This window comes from Periophthalmus magnuspinnatus, chromosome 9 (genome assembly GCF_009829125.3).
Source record: "Periophthalmus magnuspinnatus isolate fPerMag1 chromosome 9, fPerMag1.2.pri, whole genome shotgun sequence".
NCBI classification, from domain to species: Eukaryota; Metazoa; Chordata; class Actinopteri; order Gobiiformes; family Gobiidae; genus Periophthalmus; species Periophthalmus magnuspinnatus.
The window spans coordinates 3,382,819-3,405,793 of NC_047134.1; the positions used below are offsets into that span (position 1 = coordinate 3,382,819).

Below are 22,975 nucleotides of genomic sequence, written 5' to 3' on the forward strand. Positions count from 1 at the left end.
TAGTCCTTGTTTAGTCCTGGTTCAGTCCAGGTTTAGTCCTGGTTTAGTCCTGGTTTCAGTCCTGGTTCAGTCCTGTCTTAGTCCTGGTTTAGTCCTGGTTCAATCCTGGTTTAGTCCTGGTTTAGTCCTGGTTCAGTCCTGGTTCAGTCCTGGTTTAGTCCTGGTTCAGTCCTGGTTTAGTCCAGTTTCAGTCCCGGGTAAGTCCCGGTTTAGTCCCGGTTCAGTCCCGCTTTAGTCCCGGTTCAGTCCCGGTTTAGTCCCGGTTTAGTTCGTGTTCAGTCCTGATTTAGTCCTGGTTCAGTCCTGGTTTAGTCCTTGTCCAGTCCTGGTTTAGTCCTGGTTTAGTCCTGGTTTAGTCCTGGTTTAGTTCTGGTTCAGTACTGGTTCAGTCCTGGTTCAGTCCTGGTTTAGTCCTGAGTTAGTTCTGGTTTAGTCCTGCTTCAGTTCAGGTTCAGTCCTGGTTTAGTCCTGGTTTAGTCCTGGTTTAGTCCTGGTTCAGTTCTAATTTAGTCCTGGTTTAGTCCTTAGTTAATCCTGGTTCTGTCCTGGTTTTAGTGATGGTTTAGTCCTGGTTCAGTTCTAATTTAGTCCTGGTTTAGTCCTTAGTTAATCCTGGTTCTGTCCTGGTTTTAGTGATGGTTTAGTCCTGCTTCAGTCCGGCTATAGTCCTGCTTCAGTCCTGGTTTAGTCCTGGTTTATTTCTTGTTTAGTTCTGGTTTAGTCCTGGTTCAGGCATGGTTTAGTTCTAGTTTAGTCCTGGTTTACTCCTAGTTTAGTCCTGGTTTAGTCCTGGTTTAGTCCTGGTTTAGTCCTGGTTCAGTCCTGGATTAGTCCTGGTTCAGTCCTGGTTTAGTCTTTGTTTAGTCCAGGTTCAGTCCTGGTTTAGTCCTGGTTTAGTCCTGGATAAGTCCTGGTTCAGTCCTGGTTTAGTCTTAGTTTAGTCCAGGTTTAGCCCTGGTTCAGTCCTGGTTCAGTCCTGGTTTAGTCCTTTTGCAGTTCTGGTTTAGTCCTGGTTCAAGCATGATTTAGTCCTTGTTTAGTCCTGGTTTAGTCCTGGTTCAGGCATGGTTTAGTCCGTGCTTAGTCCTGGTTCAGTCCTGGTTTAGTCCTAGTTTAGTCCTGGTTTAGTCCTAGTTTAGTCCTGGTTTAGTCCTGGTTCAGTCCTGGTTCAGTCCTGGTTAAGTCCTGGTTTAGTTTTGTTTTAGTTCTGATTTAGTCCTGGTGTAATCCTGGTTTGGGTCTGGTTCAGTCCTGGTTTAGTCCTTAGTTAATCCTGGTTTAGTCCTGGTTTAGTCCTGGTTCAGGTCTGGTTCAGTCCTGGTTCAGTTCTTGTTTACTCCTGGTTCAGTCCTGGTTCAGTCTTGGTTTAGTCCTGGTTCAGTCCTGGTTCAGTCCTTGTTTAGTCCTGGTTCAGTCCTGGTTTAGTCCTGGTTCAGTCCTGAGTTAATCCTGTTTTAGTGTTGGTTTAGTCCTGGTTCAGTCCTGGTTCAGTCCTGGTTTAGTCCTGGTTCAGTTCTTGTTTAGTCTTGATTTAATGCTGTGTCAGTCCTTGTTTAGTTTTGTGTTAAATCTGATTTAGTCCTGTTTAATCCTGGTTTCGTTCTGGTTCAGTCCTGGTATAGTTCTGAGTTAGTCCTGGTTCAGGCTTGGTTCAGTTCTGGTTCAGTTCTGGCACAGTTCTGGTTTAGTCCTGGTTCAGTCCTAGTTTAGTCGTGGTTCTGTCCTGAGTTAGTCCTGGTTTAGTCCTCTTTAGTCCTGGTTCAGTTCTGCTTTGGTCCTGAGATGGTTCTGGTTTAGTCCTGCTTCAGGTTCAGTCGTGGTTTAGTCTTGGTTTAGTCCTGGTTCAGACCTAGTTTAGTCGTGGTTCTGTCCTGAGTTAGTCCTGGTTTAGTCCTCTTTAGTCCTGGTTCAGTCCTGGTTCAGTCCTGATTTAGTCCTGAGTTAATCCTGTTTTAGTGTTGGTTTAGTCCTGTTTCAGGTCTGGTTTAGTCCTGGTTCAGTTTTTGTTTACTCCTGGTTCAGTCCTGGTTTAGTCCTGGTTCAGTCCCGGTTTAGTCCTGGTTTACTCCTGGTTAAATCCTGGTTGAGTCCTGGTTTAGTTCTGGTTTAGTCCTTGTTCAGTCCTGGTTCAGTCCTGGTTCAGCTGGATTAGTCCTGGTTTAGTCCTCGTTCAGTCCTGGTAAAGTCCTCGATCAGTCCTCGTTTAGTCCTGGTAAAGTCCTGGTTCAAACCTGGTTTAGTCCTGGTTAAGTCCGGGTTTACTCCCGGTTTAGTCCTGGTTCAGTCTTGGTTCAGTCCTGGCTTAGTCCAGGTTTAGTACTGGTTCAGTCCTGGTTCAATCCTCGTTCAGTCCTGGTTTAGTCCTGGATCAGTCCTGGTTTAGTCCTGGTTCAGTCCTAGTTTAGTCGTGGTTCTGTCCTGAGTTAGTCCTGGTTTAGTCCTCTTTAGTCCTGGTTCAGTTCTGCTTTAGTCCTGAGATAGTTCTGGTTTAGTCCTGCTTCAGTTCAGGTTCAGTCGTGGTTTAGTCTTGGTTTAGTCCTGGTTCAGACCTAGTTTAGTCGTGGTTCTGTCCTGAGTTAGTCCTGGTTTAGTCCTCTTTAGTCCTGGTTCAGTTCTGCTTTAATCCTGAGTTAGTTCTGATTTAGTCCTGGTTAAGTCCTGATTTAGTCTTGCTTTAGTCCTGGTTCAGGTCTGGTTTAGTCCTGATTTGGTCCTGGTTTAGTCCTGGCTCAGTCCTGGCTCAGTCCTGGTTTAGTCCTGGTTCAATCCTGGTTCAGTCCTGTTTCAGTCCGGCTATAGTCCTGCTTCAGTCCTGGTTCAGTCCTGGTTCAGTCCTGGTTCAGTCCCGTTTCAGTCCTGTTTCAGTCCGGCTATAGTCCTGCTTCAATCCTGGTTCAGTCCTGGTTCAGTCCTGGTTCAGTCCTGGTTCAGTCCTGGTTTAGTCCTTGTTCAGTCCTGCTTTAGTCCTGGTTTAGTCCGGTTCAGTCCTGGTTCAGTACAGGTTCAGTCCTGGTTTCGTCCCGGTTCAGTCCCGGTTCAGTCCTGGTTTATTCCTGGTTTAGTTCTGTTTCTGTCCGGATTTAGACCTGGATTAGTTCTGGTTCAGTCCTGGTTCAGTCCTGGTTTAGTCCTGGTTCAGTCCTGGTTCAGTCCTGATTTAGTCCTGAGTTAATCCTGTTTTAGTGTTGGTTTAGTTCTGTTTCAGGTCTTGTTTAGTCCTGGTTCAGTTCTTGTTTACTCCTAGTTCAGTCCTGGTTCAGTCCTGGTTCAGTCCTGGTTCAGTCCTGGTTCAGTCCTTGTTTAGTCCTGGTTCAGTCCCTGTTTAGTCCTGGTTTACTCCTGGTTAAGTCCTGGTTGAGTCTTGGTTCAGTCCTGGTTCAGTCCTGGTTCAGCTGGATTAGTCCTGGTTTAGTCCTCGTTCAGTCCTGGTTAAGTCCTCGTTCAGTCCTCGTTTAGTCCTGGTTCAGTCCTGGTTCAGTCCGGGTTTAGTCCCGGATTAGTCCTGGTTCAGTCCTGGTTCAGTCCTGGCTTAGTCCAGGTTTAGTATTGGTTCAGTCCTGGTTCAATCCTCGTTGAGTCCTGGCTTAGTCCTGGTTCAGTCCTGGTTCAGTCATGGTTCAGTCATGTCTTAGACCTGGTTTAGTCCTGGTTCAGTCCTTGTTTAGTCCTGGTTCAGTCCCGGTTTAGTCCTGGTTCAGTCCTGGTTCAGTCCTGGTTCAGTTCTGGTTCAGTCCTTGTTCGGTCCTGGTTTAGTCCTGGTTCAGTCCTGGTTTAATCCTGGGTTAGTCCTGCTTCAGTTCTGGTTTAGTTCTGGTTCAGTCCTGGTTTAGTCCTGGTTCAGTCCTGATTCAGTCCTGATTCAGTCTTGGCTTAGTCCTGGTTCAGTCCTGGTTTAGTCCTGGTTTAGACCTGGTTCAGTCCTGGTTCAGTCCTGTCTGAGTCCTGGTTTAGTCCTTGTTCAGTCCTGATTCAGTCTTGATTCAGTCCTGGCTTAGTCCTGGCTTAGTCCTGGTTTAGTCCTGGTTCAGTCATGGTTCAGTCCTGATTTAGTCCTGGTTTAGTCCTGGTTCAGTCCTGGTTTAGTCCCGGTTTAGTCCTGGTTCAGTCCTGGCTTAGTCCTGTATTAGTCCTGGCTTAGTCCTGGTTTAGTCCTGGTTCAGTCATGGTTCAGTTCTGGTTTAGTCCTGGCTTAGTCCTGGTTTAGTTCTGGTTCAGTCATGGTTCAGTCCTGGTTTAGTCCTGGTTTAGTCCTGGTTCAGTCCTGGTTTAGTCCTGGTTCAGTCCTGGTTTAGTCCTGGCTTAGTCCTGGCTTAGTCCTGGTTCAGTCCTTGTTCAGTCCTGATTCAGTCCTCGTTCAGTCCTGGCTTAGTCCTGGTTCAGTCCAGGTTTAGTTCTGGTTCAGTCCTGGTTCAGTCCTGGCTTAGACCTGGTTTAGTCCTGGTTCAGTCCTTGTTTAGTCCTGGTTCAGTCCTGGTTCAGATGGATTAGTCCTGGTTTAGTCCTCGTTCAGTCCTGGTTAAGTCCTCTTTCAGTCCTCGTTTAGTCCTGGTAAAGTCCTGGTTCAAACCTGGTTTAGTCCTGGTTCAGTCCGGGTTTAGTCCCGGTTTAGTCCTGGTTTAGTCCTGGTTCAGTCCTGGCTTAGTCCAGGTTTAGTCCTGGTTCAGTCATGGTTCAGTCATGTCTTAGACCTGGTTTAGTCCTGGTTCAGTCCTTGTTTAGTCCTGGTTCAGTCCCGGTTTAGTCCTGGTTTAGTTCTGGTTCAGTCCTGGTTCAGTCCTGGTTCAGTTCTGGTTCAGTCCTTGTTCGGTCCTGGTTTAGTCCTGGTTCAGTCCTGGTTTAATCCTGGGTTAGTCCTGCTTCAGTTCTGGTTTAGTTCTGGTTCAGTACTGGTTCAGTCCTGGTTCAATCCTCGTTGAGTCCTGGCTTAGTCCTGGTTCAGTCCTGGTTCAGTCATGGTTCAGTCATGTCTTAGACCTGGTTTAGTCCTGGTTCAGTCCTTGTTTAGTCCTGGTTCAGTCCCGGTTTAGTCCTGGTTTAGTTCTGGTTCAGTCCTGGTTCAGTCCTGGTTCAGTCATTGTTCGGTCCTGGTTTAGTCCTGGTTCAGTCCTGGTTTAATCCTGGGTTAGTCCTGCTTCAGTTCTGGTTTAGTTCTGGTTCAGTCCTGGTTTAGTCCTGGTTCAGTCCTGATTCAGTCCTGATTCAGTCCTGGCTTAGTCCTGGTTCAGTCCTGGTTTAGTCCTGGTTTAGACCTGGTTCAGTCCTGGTTCAGTCCTGTCTGAGTCCTGGTTTAGTCCTGGTTTAGTCCTGGTTCAGTCCTGATTCAGTCTTGATTCAGTCCTGGCTTAGTCCTGGCTTAGTCCTGGTTTAGTCCTGGTTCAGTCATGGTTCAGTCCTGATTTAGTCCTGGTTTAGTCCTGGTTCAGTCCTGGTTTAGTCCTGGTTTAGTCCTGGTTCAGTCCTGGCTTAGTCCTATATTAGTCCTGGCTTAGTCCTGGTTTAGTCCTGGTTCAGTCATGGTTCAGTTCTGGTTTAGTCCTGGCTTAGTCCTGGTTTAGTTCTGGTTCAGTCATGGTTCAGTCCTGGTTTAGTCCTGGTTTAGTCCTGGTTCAGTCCTGGTTTAGTCCTGGTTCAGTCCTGGTTTAGTCCTGGCTTAGTCCTGGCTTAGTCCTGGTTCAGTCCTTGTTCAGTTCTGATTCAGTCCTCGTTCAGTCCTGGCTTAGTCCTGGTTCAGTCCAGGTTTAGTTCTGGTTCAGTCCTGGTTTAGTACCAGTTCAGTCCTGCTTTAGTCCTGGTTCAGTCCCGGTTTAGTCCCGGTTTAGTCCTCGTTCAGTCCTGGCTTAGTCCTGGTTCAGTCCAGGTTTAGTTCTGGTTCAGTCCTGGTTCAGTACCAGTTCAGTCCTGCTTTAGTCCTGGTTCAGTCCCGGTTTAGTCCCGGTTTAGTCCTCGTTCAGTCCTGGCTTAGTCCTGGTTCAGTCCAGGTTTAGTTCTGGTTCAGTCCTGGTTCAGTCCTGGCTTAGACCTGGTTTAGTCCTGGTTCAGTCCTTGTTTAGTCCTGGTTTAGTCCTGGTTCAGTCCTTGTTTAGTTCTGGTTTAGTCCTGGTTTAGTCCTGGTTCAGTCCTAGTTTAGTCCTGGTTTTGTCCTAGTTTAGTCGTGGTTCAGTCCTGAGTTAATCCTGTTTTAGTGTTGGTTTAGTCCTGGTTCAGTCCTGGTTTAGTCCTGGTTTAGTCCTACTTCAGTTTTGGTTCAGTTCTGGCACAGTTCTGGTTTAGTCCTGGTTTGGTCCTGTGTTAGTCCTGTTTTTTTCCTGGTTTAGTCCTAGTTTAGTCCCGGTTTAGTACTGGTTTAGTCTTGGTTCAGTCCTGAGTTAGTCATGGTTTTGTCCGGGATCAGTCCTGGATTAGTCCACTTTAGTCCTGGTTCAGTTCTGCTTTAGTCCTGAGATAGTTCTGGTTTAGTCCTGGTTTAGTCCTGGTTTAGTCCTGGTTCAGTCCTGGTTTTGTCCTGGTTTGGTCCTAGTTTAGTCCTGATTAAGTCCTGTTTCAGTCCTATTTAGTCCTGGTTCAGTCCTGGTTTAGTCCTAGTTTAGTCCTGGTTTAGTCCTGATTTAGTCCTGGTTTAGTTCTGCTTTAGTCCTGGTTCAGTCCTGGTTTAGTCCTCAGTTAGGCCTGGTTCAGCCCTGGTTTAGTCCAGATTTAGTCCTAGATTTGTCCTGGTTCACTCCTGGTTTTGTCCTGGTTTAATCCCTGTTCAGTTCTGGTTCAGTCTTGGTTTAGTCCTGAGTAAGTCCAGGTTAAATCCTGTTTCAGTCCTAGTTAAGTCCTGGTTCAGTTCTGGTTTAGTCCTGGTTCAGTTCAGGTTCAGGCCTGGTTCAGTCTAAAAACTAAAAAACTAACTACAAATTAAAACCACAAAGAGCACGCTGTGGTGGGAGGGCTGTGAACCCTGGTCTGACATGAAATATTCTCATGTGATGTAGATAAATGATTGTGTCCCATGTTAAATTTGCCATTTAAAAATATAAGTCACATCCTCATTATGTCCAGGTCAACAAAACACACAGCTACTTTAGGTCAGTCAAACTTAAGGGGATTTTATACAGTCAAAATGGCCGTTTCATTAAGAGCTTGTTATGACCCCGCCCAGTGTCTTACATAAACCTTTAATCCCAGGGGATTCAACAAGTGACACCTACAGACTGTGTCCTGTATTGTACCAGTGCAAACCTTCTACAGCAGGGGTGTCCAAACTTTTCTCATGAAGGGCCACAAATAAAATCACAGACAAAGCCGAGGGCCGACTGAGGGCCATAGACTGGTCACCAATACAGTGAATACTTCAAATCTGTGTTATTACAAGTTAGACTGAACCGCTAGACCTTTATTCATGCTTACATCCTCAATGGGACACATTAAATATTTGATAAGGGCTTGTTAAAGAAGAAATGTACAGTAAAAAGTACTGTTAAAAGAAATACAGGCTAATTCACCTGGAAGCTTGAGGGTCAAGAAAAATTGGTCTGAGGGCCGCATTTGGCCCCCGGGCCGCAGTTTGGGCATGTCTGTTCTACAGTCAGTAATGATGGTCACTTGTTCCCCAGATCCCCCTCTCATCTTTTGGTTTCATTCCTTATCTATTCTTAAAGACTTGCATGAACTGTTTTGCACTTGCTAAGTAAAGAATAAATAAAGAACACTTAGCTTATTCCTCAGTGTCAAAGCAGAAACAGTTGAAGCGTTTCAACCTGGAGAACGTCCTTTGGAAACTGCTCTTCTTCTTTGGTGAGGCAGTGGGTCCTGAAACAAAAACATATCTGAGCAAACCCATCATGCTGTCAGTGTCTATGTTTATATCCACTCCAGAAATCTCATCATTATCTGATTTCTGGACTTATCACATTATAATAATGTCATGCAAACAGAAGATACATTCACATGAGCAGTAAAATCTGATCACTGACATTTTCAGGTAACATATTATTAATGCATTATATGTGCAGATGGATGAAAAGTTTTTATTCTGCACTCTTCTCTTTTAATGTGAATTTTAAAAGGCTGAGGGGTTTATTTTTAACACATTTGTAGTTGGATAAAATAAAATGTACAAATAAAAACAGTTATGAACTGGCTGAACAAAATTTAACACAAATCTTTATCAAAATCACAACATTTGAGGCTTTACTAGATCTCAAAATCTGCACATAACACTTTTAGTTTTTACTCTTTTTTTAAAAACAGGTACTTTAATACTTTTACTTAAATAGATTTTTTCATGTGATACTTTTACTTGAGTATTTCTTTGCTCTAGTAACTGCACTTCCACTTAAGTAACAAAATGAAATACTTCATCTACCACTGTATACTGCTTTACATGTACAGTAACTTACGTTTTGATTGTCCCAATAGGAAAATCTGTACTCAACCTGACCTGACCTTGACCTTGAGCTAAACTTAATTGGCGATGACAGCAGTAATTGACTCAGATAAGTGAGTTTTCCCCTCAAAAATACACCACAAAGAGGTGAAAGTGTAGGTATAGAAATGTACTTATCAAGTAACTGTCGAAAACATCAAAAATCTGCATTAACATGAAAACCCTGTCTCTGTCACAAACACTTAAACTACTACAAATGTCATGTTTTAAGTCAAAATGTAGAGAAATGTAGTTTGTATCTTACCTCTGTGGCCGTAAATGAAAACAGCTGGTCTGGAGCCTTGTTTGTTGAGTTCAGTCTCTCAGGTGTAAAGTGCGTCTGTCCTCTGCAGAGTTCAGCCTGAAATGACCTGTTTAAACCGGAAAGCGTTCATATATAAACAAACTGTGTTACCATAGAGATGATGTTCCGGAACTTGGCCAGAAATTGCCAGAACTTTCTGACTGATGAATATGCAAAATAGGCTTTTTTCTTTTTCAAAATCAAGTGTAGATTTACTCAAATACAATACAAAATGTGAACGTGACAGGAGAATAAAAAGACAAATATAACTGTATATAGTATTACCGTATGTGCAATATCAGTCATGACATATAAACAGCTAAAACACTACTCATGGACAAATACTCTACGAACTGAGCGATTGTCGCCAATAACAAACAAGCAGATTGATCAACATTCGCCCATTGACTCAATGTTGACGCTGACATGCTAGCAAGAACAAATATGCATGTCCCATGCCTACGGCATGGGTTGCTAGGACACAGGAGTCTGTGCTTCGCGCGCAACTTCGTGAAGACAGTTGCGGAAGCAATAGGCCCTACGCCCTGTAGGGGCTCGGGCCTAATTAAAACCACAAAGAACAGTGGGAGGGCTGTGAACCCTGGTCTGACATGCAATATTCTGATGTGATTTAGATAAATGATTGTGTCCCATGTTAAATTTGCCATTTAAAAATTATAAGTCACATCCTCATTATGTCCAGGTCATCAAAACACACAGCTACTTTAGGTCAGTCAAACTTACGGGGATTTTTATACCGTCAAAATGGCCACTTCGTTAAGAGCTTGTTATGACCCCGCCCAGTGACTTACATAAACGTTTGATCCCAGGGGATTCAACAAGTGACACCTACAGACTGTGTCCTGTATTGTACCAGTGCAAACCTTCTACAGTCAGTAATGATGGTCACTTGTTCCCCAGATCCCCCTCTCATCTTTTGGTTTCATTCCTTATCTATTCTTAAAGACTTGCATGAACTGTTTTGCACTTGCTAAGTAAAGAATAAATAAAGAACACTTAGCTTATTCCTCGGTGTCAAAGCAGAAACAGTTGAAGCGTTTCAACCTGGAGAACGTCCTTTGGAAACTGCTCTTCTTCTCAGAATATCCAATAGGGATAATAATAATAAAAAGTGCAAGCAGTGATAAAGGGCCCTCTCAGCCCTTCTACACATGAAGGACACACTTCCATGGGAGCGCTGCAAACCCTGGTCTGACCTGATTCAATATTCTAATGTGATGTTGGAGAGAAATGTTTCCGTCTCATGTTAAATTTGCACGAGTCGCTGGAGAGTCATTTAATAGACTAAAAGTCACATCCAAGTAGATCAGCTCAAGTTCAACAAAGTTTGAAAAGGTTATGTGTATTTTTATATCTTCAAAATGGCCCCTTCATTAAGAGTTGGTTATGACCCTGAGACTTATATAAACTTTTGACCTCAGATTTGTCCTGATGATGCTGTTTCAGTTTCAATACACAAACACTATATTCGATTTGTCTGAATTCGACAATGTTTGCAAAAGTTACAGAGATTTTTATGCTTTCAAAAAGGCTGCTTCATTAAAAGCTTGTTACAAACACAGCCTGAGACTTATGTAACTTCTTTTAACAATCAACTTCTTTGATCCCATATATGTCAGATGATGCTGCCTCAGTTTGGAGTCTGTTGCATCAAAACTCTAGGACAAGTTTGTCTGTCTACTGTCTACTACACGGCCAAGGACATGAGGACATGAGGACATGAGGACGCCTGTCAATGACGTGGATAAGCTGCGCAAACACGTATGTGAATCACAGGCTGTGTCTCAATTCGCCAAATGCACCTTTTGAAGGTCTCCTTCGAAGTACTCTTCAAAGTGTAGTTTGAAGGTTCCTGTCGAGAATCTGCCCTCCTCAGTGTAGCCTCCATCTTGCTGAAGTGGGACAGGCCCACACCACGGACCGCACTTCCACCGCTGTCTTTGAGCGTACGATACGTACATTACGTACGTTATTTTTAATGATTTATTATTTAATAGAAGAAAAGTCAAGATGTCGTCGTCACAGCCGTTTTTTTCTGTTTAGATTGAATATCAATAGGCAAATATAACGTTTGAGGTGATTTTTTTACTCAATTGTAGCTACTTTATAACTTAAACAAAATAAACCTTGTGAAAACGTAATAACAGAGACAGAGGTAACAATATAATTTTTACATTCATAGTCTATAAACCAGAGAACACTGATTAGTTGTACATATAGTGGGATATTATAGTTTAATGGTTCGGTATTTTGTCCAGTGGCTACACCACTTTAATAACAGTAGAGGGTGCTGTTTCCCTTCTATGCCGTGCCAGTTCTTTCCATCTGATTATTATAAGGTATTTTCTAGCAGTGCAGCGCTACATCAAGCTAGTGTCTTGATTTACTAACACGAAAGTAAATGACCCGTGCCCACGAGGGGGTGCAGACGTATGGAATGTACTGGAACTCATGAAGATTTAGTGCACGTCTCAGGACTCTCTTCTGTCCTTTCCCGAGAGTCCGTTGCTTCATTGTTCACATTACCTGTGTGGAACTCATTAAACTTTTCTGACTTTATGTTTCAGTCTCTTGGTCTTTGACACAATAGACACGAACATTCTTACATTATTCTTATTGCAATAATCATTTCTAATGATAATAATGTCTCTTATTGTCTAGCAATAACTCCACATTCCTTTATTCCATGTAACTCCCCTCCTTTTTAATCATCAAACACACGGCCTGTACTTATCTTTATTCAGATTTAACAGTTTCATGTTGCTCTGTTGTAGATGAGGTAAACCAGTACGAACATTTGAACGTGTATTGCGCAGCGGACTCCATTTTCTTCTCTTTTTTGCGCAGCCGCGGTGCATGATGGGATATAGAAGTGCATGAAGTGTGCACGGATGCACGCTTCGGTTACGTCCGATCTCCATGGAAACGGTGCAAAGGGAAGGGCAGGTTTTCGGACGCATTCAGTAGGGTGGGTTGAAATGGGACAGCCCTTGTCGCGCCGGAAATTACGTAACTGCCCTTCGAACCGCCCTTCCAATGGTGATTCTAAGGCCAGGTGGGCGAATTGGGACACAGCCACATAATTGTCTGGAGCAGCTCGTCCCCGGTCACACTCACTGACTCACATTGAATAATAGCACAGAATGAATTGTGTGTTTATTTTATTTTCAACTCCGGTTCGATTTTTTTGTGCGCAGCACAGATTTCAGCAGTGCGCAACTGTGCACGTGCGCACGAGGGAACAGTGCTGGTCACCCATCATTTTGAAATAAAATCACATTTCTCTCACCACCAATTAACAGAGTTTAGTGCGCCACACATTGATTCCACAGATATCAGCAATATTTTTCGGACCCGTTTTCCTCTTAAGCAGTATAAACTGTATTTGTTTGAATATGGACACACCATGCATGCCCCTGATTGGCTAATCCACCTGTCAATCGTGCTCACCTAAATTCGGGGAGACTCACATCTGTTGAAGTGTGCAAAACAAAACTCAACAGTCACCAAGCACTCGGTATTAGCATGTTAATTATGACCCCATTTATGATACTGCTCATCGAGAAAACTAAAAACCTGCTCTTTATTTTTAGTACTGTACCTCTACTTAAACTACTTCAATTTACTACTACTGCCTTTACTACAGTCTAGCCACAGATGTTAAAGGCATTCTTTCCCAGCTGTTTAATACATCTGTACTCTTTGGTCTCAGTCCAGTTTATCCTTTACCCACATTAGCTAACCTGAAATCAGAGAGTTCACCTCAACCATCGGGACAGGCACACGGTGTGATGGAGAAACATGGCCAATAAACCAAAATAGAGCCGCGCTTCCTACTAATCCCAGATGAACAACATCATTAAAACAGAAATGATCTTGTGGTCGTCATGGACAAAATGTATTTTGGTCTTTAAACATTGTGTTTCTTGTCTCACACTTCAAATGTCAGGTATAAATCTATCTTCTGTAACTGGAACATTACCACAGTCCATGATAAAACCTCAATGATAATGATAAAACCGTTTAGGCGTTGGTCAGCTAAGATTAAAAGAAACTCCCTTTACTCTACATTTAAATGCCATATGTTTAATTTCTGCTAGAAATTAAAAGTTAAACCTAAACTTTCCGCACACATTTATTTAATGAATAATTCAACAGAAATACACAATTTATAACAACAGAGCTAAAGTCAGTGACTCATCTCGTGCCCGACCCACATAAACTGGCAACGTGCTCACTGCGCCAGGGGCAGTTATTACCTGTCACCATAAGAGGGCGCTGCTCAATTAAAATTCATGAGAAAAAAGTAATGACAAGTGAAATCAAATCCCACTTACTCTCTGTTACAGTTGTAGCTTTAGGAATTACTCCATGTGCTTTTTTTCTCCAACAGTAAAAACATGATTAGTGTTTGGTGATGATCTGTCCAAATATGAAAGTTTGAGAGGACTTTTCATCACGTTAGCTTCAGATTAGTCAAACTTTTAGCTCAAATCTCACAGTTAATACCAAACTTCGACACTTTTGTGGGCTCATGTCATGTTTATAGTTGTGTTAGTAATGATTTCATGAAGTCAAAAGTGTGTAATTTTTTCTCCGCTCTCTGGATGAGCTTTTTGCTCTGTGTTTTTTGAACATCTGACCAGCGCCGCGCGGTGCATGATGGGATATAAGGTGGAAGGATGTGTCCTTCATTCACAGCCGATGGAAATGTGGGCCACATGAAATGGGACAGGTCTTGTTGCACCAGAAGTGACTTAAGTGGCTTTAAAATGTAGCCGACGAAGGCTGTAGCCGTTAAATTGGGACATGGTTTAAGAGCTGTTCAGAAGCGTGAACTATCAAGGCCTGTTGTGTCACCCAGATTGTCGTCACCAGGGCCCCACCTGGAGTCAGCGAGCGTCTGATGGCCGAGGCTTTCACCTCGGTGCCCAGCCGGGCACAGCTCAGAGGAGCGACGTGGAGACGTCCTCCCCTTGGACCCACCACCTACAGGAGGATCTGTGAGGGGTCAGTGTGTCGTCTCACTGGGGGAAGGAGCCTGAACTTTGCGGGAGGTTGAGTGTTACTTAGTAGATATAGTTGGCCTCACTGGGCCCTGGAATCCAACTCCTTGAGAGGGGTTGGACTCTCCGCTCCTCTGGCGTTAACCATGGGGAGAGGCGGTGAGCAGGTGTGGGCTTGTTTATTGCCCCACAGCTCAGCCACCTTGTGTTGGAGTTCACCCCGGTGGACGAGAGGGTCCTGTCACCTTTGCCAAAGTGACCAAGGTTAATTGTTATGATGGGCAAAAGCTCATTCCACACACTGTCAGCAGATGGCACCAACCGTCTGCTGACAGTAGGTGTGTTTATACAATCAATCAATCAAACTTTATTTCTATAGCACCTTCCAACAACCAAAGCTGCCCAAAGTGCTGTACAACATTAAAAACAATAAACATCATACAAATCAACAGAGCACATTACACCATTAAAATAAAGAAAGTGTCACAGGGCCACAAAGTGCTAAAAGCCATTCTAAATAAATAAGTTTTAAGTTTGGCTTTAAACAGAGGCAGGTCAGAGATGGAACGCAACTCTGTGGGCAACGAGTTCCAGAGTTTTGGACCGGCCACTGCAAAAGAACTATCGCCCCACTGTTTGCCCCGGGACCAGGGGACCTCCAGCAGATGTTGCCCAGCAGGTCGTAGAGCTCTGCTGGGTTGGTGAGGGGTCAAAATGTCACACAGATAAGAAGGAGCAAGAACATTGAGTGCATTAAAAATAAACATCACAATTTTAAAATGAATTCTGAACTATACATTGTCATTTGTCAGTGCTATGATTTTTGGTATGTTTTTATTTGTCTTTGTCAGAACCTTTGTCTCTGTCAGGACTCAACCTGTTTTTGTCAGGACTTTTGTGAATCGTCCTTTTAAAGCACATGTGTCAAACTCAAGGCCCGGGGGCCAAATGTGGCCCTCCACATTATTTTATGTGGCCCTCGACAGGGTAAATTAAAAGGTATGATGGTCTTAAAATGTCATTTTATCAGGAGATAAGCAGTTACACAGCCATATCTTTACATCTAGGCAAATACATGTACAATATTTGAATAATGAGTAATAAATACAGAAATAGTTAGTTAAAAGTTAAGTTAGTTAAGTTCACACCCCTGTTTTAGAGAAACACCACAGAGTTTCAAACAGTAGGGATTTTTATTTAGTTACTTGAGAGCAGGCGAGTTAGCATGCTAACAATGTACTTCCTGATTATTGGAAAATAAAAGGGTTTATAATTAGATATAGACAGAACTCAAGAGCGGCTTATAAGTCACATTTTATTAAAATATGTGGAAACAAGCAGATGCAGTTCCTTTAAAAAGCATCTAATAAAGTGAATCTTAACAAAGCTGTATTTTACAGTGGTCCCTCGTTATGGGGGTTATGTTTTAAAAATAACCTGCAATAGGCAAAATCCATGAAGTAGTCACCCTTATTTTTTACAATTATTCTATATGTTTTTGGCTGTAAAACCCCTCACCACACACTTTATATACTTTTCTCACACAGTCATTAACATTTTCTCACATTTCTCTTGTTTAATTAATCAGTAGTGACTCGTGTATTTCACATTTCCTCTGATTGAGTGTTGATCCAACATTTATGTAAATTTGTCTGAACACATTCTGTACTGTACAGGAGACACGGCACAGAGGAGACTGATGGACAATGGTCTACAGTCCAACAGCCAATCAGGACGCACAACACAATGGTCTACAGTCCAACAGCCAATCAGGACACACAACACAATGGTCTACAGTCCAACAGCCAATCAGGACACACAACACAATGGTCTACAGTCCAACAGCCAATCAGGACACACAACACAATGGTCTACAGTCCAACAGCCAATCAGGACACACAACACAATGGTCTACAGTCCAACAGCCAATCAGGACACACAACACAATGGTCTACAGTCCAACAGCCAATCAGGACACACAACACAATGCACATTCATACACTGTTATGTCTTTCTTTACATTAAATCTTTACTTGTATTGGATCTTTTTGACCTAAGCTTCGTAATAGTGTCTGTTGTCATGTCTGTGTGTATTTCTTGTGTGTCTAGCGACCTCCAGCCACTTTGATTAGACTAAACTGGTATGATTGTTTTGATGGTATAAACACTCTATGTATTTACATTTATCAGCTGAGGGCGAGACGACTCTATTAGGGCCAACAGCTCTTTGACGATTGGGCACAATTGATTCAGTAAACCAGACTTTTTTGATTCAAGACAACTTCTCTGTTGATTTTATATTTAAGGTTTTTACTATTAGAATTTCCACAATACTGTAAAAAAAAAGCATGCAAAATCTGTGAAAGCGAGACCGTGAAAGGTGAACCGTGATATAGCGAAAGACCATCGTATACACATATTTGTTAAGTCTTAATTAAAATGTTAAACCCATATGAAAGATGAAAGCAGAGCTGTGATTGGCTCAGAAGCTGTGCTCGGTGGTGACCGCAGCGTCGATGTCATCATACTCCTCCTCCTGCTGGCCCGTCTCCATAGAAACAACGTGTGCACTTCCTGTGGGAGGAGTCAGGACAAATAATTAGCCCAAACTGGGGTTGTGTTCAGATGCCCTCCCACAGGCCCTCTCTGCTCCACACTGCCCCCCAGTGACCTGAAACCTGTGTCTGTGTAATACCTCTTTTATCCAGCAGGGGGAAATTTTATTTAAAGTGATTCATGTTTGAGTAATCCTGTATTGTCCTGCAACTGAGGCTTGAGTGCTCAGATAGAGTCTGTTTTCACCTACCCCCGCCCCCTGCTCTGTACTTGCAAATTCAAAATGTATTAGCGTGTGTGTTAGCGTGTGCGTTAGCATGTGCATTAGCCTGTGCATTAGCCTGTGTGTTAGTTTAGGTCAGAACATCTCAGACTGTGGGGTTACCTGTGCGACGCTGCTCCCTGTAGATCAGCACCAGCAGCACAGTGCACACGGCGTATGGACTGGACACCAGCAGAGGGCGCACTAGCCACAGCATCCACATGTAGGGAGAAGAGGGAGGAGGAGGAGAGGAGGGAGGACCTGAAGTGAGAGAAAATGCAAAGTAAGATTACAGTATTTTTTATAAAACTGTCCCAAAGTTCAGTGAGAAGGTTCAACATTTGTGGAGCAGAAGTTTGGACTAAGCTTGGCCTTTGAGAGCTGGTTCAAGTATCTGGATGAGCTTATTGCTTATTTATTTGGGTTGGGGGTGGGGGTGTGTGAGGGTTTGTGTGTTTTTTTTGTTTGTTTGTTTTGGTTTTTTTTTGGGGGGGGGGGGGGGGTCTAGGTTTGTTCTTCTGTCTTTTGCACAAAGGTTGTGGCCCTAAAGACGAGACTTTAGATGGACAGAATTAATGTTCTCTCTCTAAATGCCCATGGCTTAAATGCCCCTCAAAAGCGCCAAAGCATTATAGATATTTTGCACAGCAAAAATATTCACTTTGAATTTATTCAAGAAACTCATTAACAACAGTGAACAACTGGCAAATATTTCTGCCATAGCCACCAGTGGAGGAACCATCACCTCAGATCCTGAAAAAAGTAACAGATTTCTACAGTAAATTATATACATCTGAAGTAACACACAATACAAAAGCATGTAGTGATTTTTTAAGCTCTCTTAATTTACCTAAAATTCCACCTGAATCTGCCAGTGCTTTAGAAACACCTGCAACTTTGGAGGAATTAAGTAAAGCCATTCATTCTATGAATAAAGTTAAATCACTGGGGATGGATGGAATGTCACCAGAGCTGTATGTTTCCTTCTGGCCTCAGCTTGGCCTGTTACTTCTAGACATGATTAACTATTCTATAATCAAAGGGTCTTTCAATGATAGCACCAATGTGGTGAGGATTTCTCTTTTACTCAAAAAAGGGCAAGCCACCGACTGACTGCTCCTCCTACCGGCCGCTCAGCCTCTGAACACAGAGCTCAAAGCTTTTGCAAAAATTCAGCAGACTAGAACAACATGTGACTCATTTAGTTCATTATGACCAAACAGGCTTCATTAAATCTAGACCAGCTTCTGACAATATCCGACGCCTGCTCCATATCACAGATTCATCTTGTTAATCTATAAATAAAATGCTGTCCTGTCACTGGATGCTGAGAAGGCGTGGGATGTATCTGTGGGATGTGCTGCATCATATGGGTTTTCCATCTGGTTTTACTAACATGAATAGAACTCTGTACATTAATCCTACGGCACTTGTGTTAATGGGTAATGTCTGTTCACCCAGGTTTCTGCAGTGTAATGTGATGCAATCAGTACCATATCTTCTTCACACATTTGAAATGTTTGGAAACATTTCGGGCTACAGGGTGAACTGGGCTGAATCCGCTTTGATGCCTCTAGGATCAACAATATTAAATGGACCCTTATAATATACCAGTTGTACCAAGTATAAAATATTTAGGGGTCCTCATTCATTCTTCTCTTAATTCCCTGATTAAAAATAACTACACAAATCTGTTGCTTACCATAGATGGAGATCTTAAAAGGTGCCCCACCACAAGGTTATTTTAATAAACTACACTCTCTTATAAGCCTATTTCTCTGGAATAAAAAAAGTCTAAAATCTTCCTGAGAGATGGGCCTTCTTAAGTTTGAATGGTCCTCATGGTGCTTTGCTTTAAGATCACTTACCACATGGGTTAAATCTGGAAAATCTGCAGCATGGGCACCAACTGAAGCACACTTGATTAAACCTCATACTATGCCCACCCTGTTACATGTTAAACTGCCATATAAAACCAAAAGCCATTATGGACTCATTGTTACACATCTTCTCGCTGTATGGAGAAAAGTTAACAGTTTACTGGGGAATGATGTGCAATATTTCCTTCAGACACCAATCTTTCATAACCACTCACTTCTAATAGATAAGAAACCCATCTCTTTTTTACTGTTGGAGCAAAAAAGGGTCTGTGATTTCAGTAATATCATAGGTCAGAATGGACTGAGAGAGTTTCATGATCTACAAAAATGCTATAACTTACCAGGTTCATCTTTTCTCTTCTACCTATAGTGTTCCTTGGGGCTGCACACTGGAAAATCACCCCCTCCACACTATTCTGGCTAAAGCACAAAGCTCTGGTACAATTTCTGATCTGTGTAAATAACTTGTCAAGAGCTCACAGAAAAATGTACTTATTGAGCAGCTTTGGAAAACTGAACTGAGGGATCACTCAGAGTGGGACTGGAATCAGATCTGGTCAAACATCTCCCTCTCATCGAGGATTATCACCAGATGATTCATTACAAAATAATTCATTGAGCCAATCTATACCCTAGAAGATCAAATGAAAATAAAAGACAACCCTCACTGTGATTTCTGCACTGACAAAACTATTGGCACGTTTCTCCGTATGGTCTGGGAGTGACCTGGGAGTGTCCTGGGAGTGTCCTGGGAGTGTCCTGGGACTGTCCTGGGAGTGTCCTGGGAGTGTCCTGGGACTGTCCTGGGACTGTCCTGGGACTGTCCTGGGACTGTCCTGGGAGTGTCCTGGGAGTGTCCTGGGACTGTCCTGGGAGTGTCCTGGGAGTGTCCTGGGAGCTTCTCCAAAACCCCGCAGCCCGCATCATCACCAGGACCCCATCTTCCCACCACATCACCCCCGTCCTCCAAGAACTTCACTGGCTTCCCATAAAACAGAGAATCCACTTCAAAATCCTCCTCACCACCTTCAAAGCTCTCCATAACCTGGCCCCACCTTACATCTCTGACCTCCTCCACATCTCCATTCCCTCTCGCTCCCTCCGCTCCTCTTCATCTCTCCAGCTCTCTGTCCCCTCTGCCCGTCTCATCACCTTCAGCTGCTCTGCTCCCCAGCTCTGGAACTCTCTCCCTCCTGACCTCCACAACATTGACTCTCTTCCACTTTTCAAATCCAGACTCAAAACCCACCTGTTCACACAATCCTACACCACATAATCAGTCACTCTCACCATCATCCAGTTTTGTATCTCTGTTTTATCTGTAAATATGTGTTTTTAACTTTGTCTTGTACAGTGTCCTTGAGTGTCCTGAAAGGTGCTTTCAAATAAAATGTATTATTATTATTATTATTATTATTATTATTATTATTATTATTAGTAGTAGTAGTAGTAGTAGTAGTAGTAGTAGTAGTAGTAGTAGTAGTAGTAGTAGTAGTAGTAGTAGTAGTAGTAGTAGTAGTAGTAGTAGTAGTAGTAGTAGTAGTAGTAGTAGTAGTAGTAGTATGTCGTTTTAAGTCACTTCAGCCTCTGACTTCTCTGGCTTAGCTTCCCCCTTTTTCCTCCAAACGTAACATTGCTCATTATGGCCAAACAGTTCACTTTTAGTTTGATCAGACCACATTTTCTCCAAAAATGAAGGTCTTTGTCCCTGTGTGGACTTGCAGAGTGTAATCTGCCTTTATTGTGTTTCTTTTGGAGTAATGTCTTCTTCCTGCAGAGTGTCCTCTCAGCTCATGTCGGTACAGTCTGTTTCACTGTGGATAATGACACACTCTTACAGCTTCAGCAGCATCTTCAAAAAGTTCTGGGCTTTTGTTCTTGGGTTGATCTTTTGGTTCATCTCTGGGACAGAACCCGTCTCCTTCCTGAGGCTCTGATGGTTGGACATCCCCATGGTCTTTATACTTGTGTATAATTGTTTGAACAGATGAACGTGGCACCTTCAGGCATCTGGAAATTGCACCAAGGATGAACCAGACTTGTGCAAGTCCATAATTCTCTTCCTGATATCTTGGCTGATTTCTTTTGACTTTTCCATGATGTTACACAAAGAGGCAGAGTGTTTCAGGTGTGCGTCAAATACATCCACAGGTGTGTCTCTAATGAACTCAGATGGTGTCAATAAACCAATGAGAAGCTTCCAAAGACATGACATCATCATCTGGTTTTCACAAATTGTTTAAAGTCATAGTAATGTTACTGTATGTAAACTTCTGACTTTGAAGAAAGTGATGAAAAAGTGTCTAAAAAGTCCTCTCATTATTCTGGCATTTAGCAAATAGAAATAATTTTTGTGATCCTAACTGACCTAGAACAGGAAAAGTTTAGTCTGATTTCATGGGACAGTGAGAAGAAAAGTATATGTGTCTTTTTATACAGAGTATGTACTTCTTTTTTCAAATGTGCATTTAATTTATGTTCTAATGGAAGATAGGGAGTTTTCTCCTAATCTGCTCAAAATAAATTAATGAATAAAATGACATCATCAAATCCTAAACGTGAACATGACCCATTTGAATTTAAACTGTAGTGGGTCTAAAGTCTGACATTATGAACCACTCAATGCTTTGGTTATTATAAGAAGGACCTGTCCAGCAGAGGGCGCAGTGACACCTCTGACTCCAACCCTCTCCTTTGACTCCACCCCCCTCCTCGGACTTCATTCCTCTTCTCTGACTCCGCCCCCTCCTCACCTATGACTGAGTATGCTCAGATAATTATGTGTGTCTATGTGTGTGTGCTGAGATAGAGAATTATGTGTGTGTGTGGCCCCTCCCACCAGCGTGAGCAACTCTGAACAGACTAGAGTAAAAGTGAGCCCATCCCCTTTACCTGTGCAGTGAGGCCCCGCCCCTTTACCTGAGCAGTGAAGCCCCACCCCTTTACCTGAGCAGTGAGGCCCCACCCCTTTACCTGAGCAGGTGAGGTTGACAGCGGCTCCAGAGGAGCAGGTCTCTGAGCCGGAGCGGGGACAGTCCATCAGAGCAGACTCATTGCCCTCACAGTGGAACCTCTGCCCCAGAGGAGAGAGCGCCCCCTGGAGGAGAGAAGGAGCCCCACAGCCCAGCTCCCTGCACAGCACCTCTGCCCCCTGCTGGTCCAAGGCCCCTTCACAGACCCAGGTCCAGGACTGGTTCCAGATCTGCACTGATCCTGAGCACAGACTGGGCCCCGAGACCAGACGCACCGAGTCTGTGGATACACATGTGTGACATCATCACTCTGAGCCAATAGGACACACACAGGGCTGTGACATCACAGCTCTGACCTGGTACAGTTCTCCTGTGTGTGTTGTGTGTGGATATGTTTATGTAGGTGTGTGTCTATGTGTGTGTGTGATGAGACAGACTAGAAAAAAAACCATCTGAGAAACATAAAAATGTGAGATTAGACTTTTACCTGAACATTTCACCTCCAGACCCGAGGAAGAGGAGGATGAATCATCAACACATTCTCTCACTGCAGACTCCTCAACACAGTCAGAATGGACCTCCCACACTGGACTCTCTCGAAAATCATGTCTCTCTTCTCTATAAACAGCAGAGCCACAGTCCAGGTCTCTGCACACAGCAGCTGTGTCCTCCAGGAACCAGAGTCCATTGGGCTCCTCTACCCGTCTCCACTCTCCTCTGTGTCTCACCTCCACAGTCCCAGCACAGCGACTGGCCCCTCCCACCAGCCTGAGCTCTGAACAGACAAGAGACAGAGTGAGCCCCGCCTCTTTACTGGAGCAGTCAGGCCACGCCCCATTACCTCAGCAATAAAGCCCCTCCCAGGCCAGAGTAAAACAAATCCTTATCCTGTGTGCTCCCTCTCACCAGGAGGTTGTGGGTTAGACTCCTGATCTGAGTGGAGTGTGCATGTTCTCCCTGTGTTACTGTGGCAGAGTGGTTCTCCTGGTGTGTGTCTTTACCTGAGCTGTTGTCTTCTGCCAGGAGCCCTGCACACACAAAAGTCATGTCACAAAATGGTGTTTGTTGGTCACATGACACAGAGCTTCACACAAAATGCTGTTGGGCTCATTAAAGTAGTGATGGGAAAATGAAGCGTTGTGAAGCAATGACGCTTCGGATCAAAACTGTATCGAAAACGGTTCACTACTCGAAGCTTCATTCATTCATGACAAGTCATGTGACAGGTGATGTCAGGCGCTTCATGTTACACAACACATACGTCACTGATTCAAGCGCGCGTCCGAAGCTTCAAATGAGAGGCAAAGCGCCCGCCTCCTCATGGGTTGTAGTCGTAGCGGGAAGCACTGAGCTTATTGAGGATTGAGACAATTTTCAGTGGTAATTACAGGCACAGGCCAATAATATAATGGAGCGTGGTGGCAAGCGCAAGCCATTCAGAGATGTGGCAGTACTTTGACATGATATCTGACACAAAGGTTAATATTGACATGAGATATTATATTTGTATTTATAAGTAAGCCAGAACCAGTATCTACCCTAGGCTACATTCTGCAGATATAGT

At 43.5% G+C, this 22,975-nt stretch overlaps 2 protein-coding genes across 2 annotated transcripts in view; both read right to left on the bottom strand.

The window, feature by feature from the left end:
• The window catches only part of LOC117375735 (scavenger receptor cysteine-rich type 1 protein M130-like), a gene marked incomplete at its 3' end in the record, with an annotated part of 131,839 nt that overhangs the window by 69,977 nt on the left and 38,887 nt on the right, over positions 1 to 22,975 (bottom strand). The gene's annotated exons all lie outside the window — the stretch shown is intronic.
• Positions 1 to 22,975, bottom strand: part of LOC129456507 (scavenger receptor cysteine-rich type 1 protein M130-like) — a 33,015-nt gene that overhangs the window by 9,557 nt on the left and 483 nt on the right. Inside the window, exons 2-4 of the mRNA XM_055224013.1 lie at positions 22,378 to 22,439; positions 21,899 to 21,965; positions 21,413 to 21,691 (exon numbers count right to left, since the gene is read on the bottom strand). Of these exons, the coding sequence (XP_055079988.1) occupies positions 21,413 to 21,691; positions 21,899 to 21,965; positions 22,378 to 22,439 (408 nt within the window). The remainder of the gene's footprint in view (positions 1 to 21,412; positions 21,692 to 21,898; positions 21,966 to 22,377; positions 22,440 to 22,975) is intronic.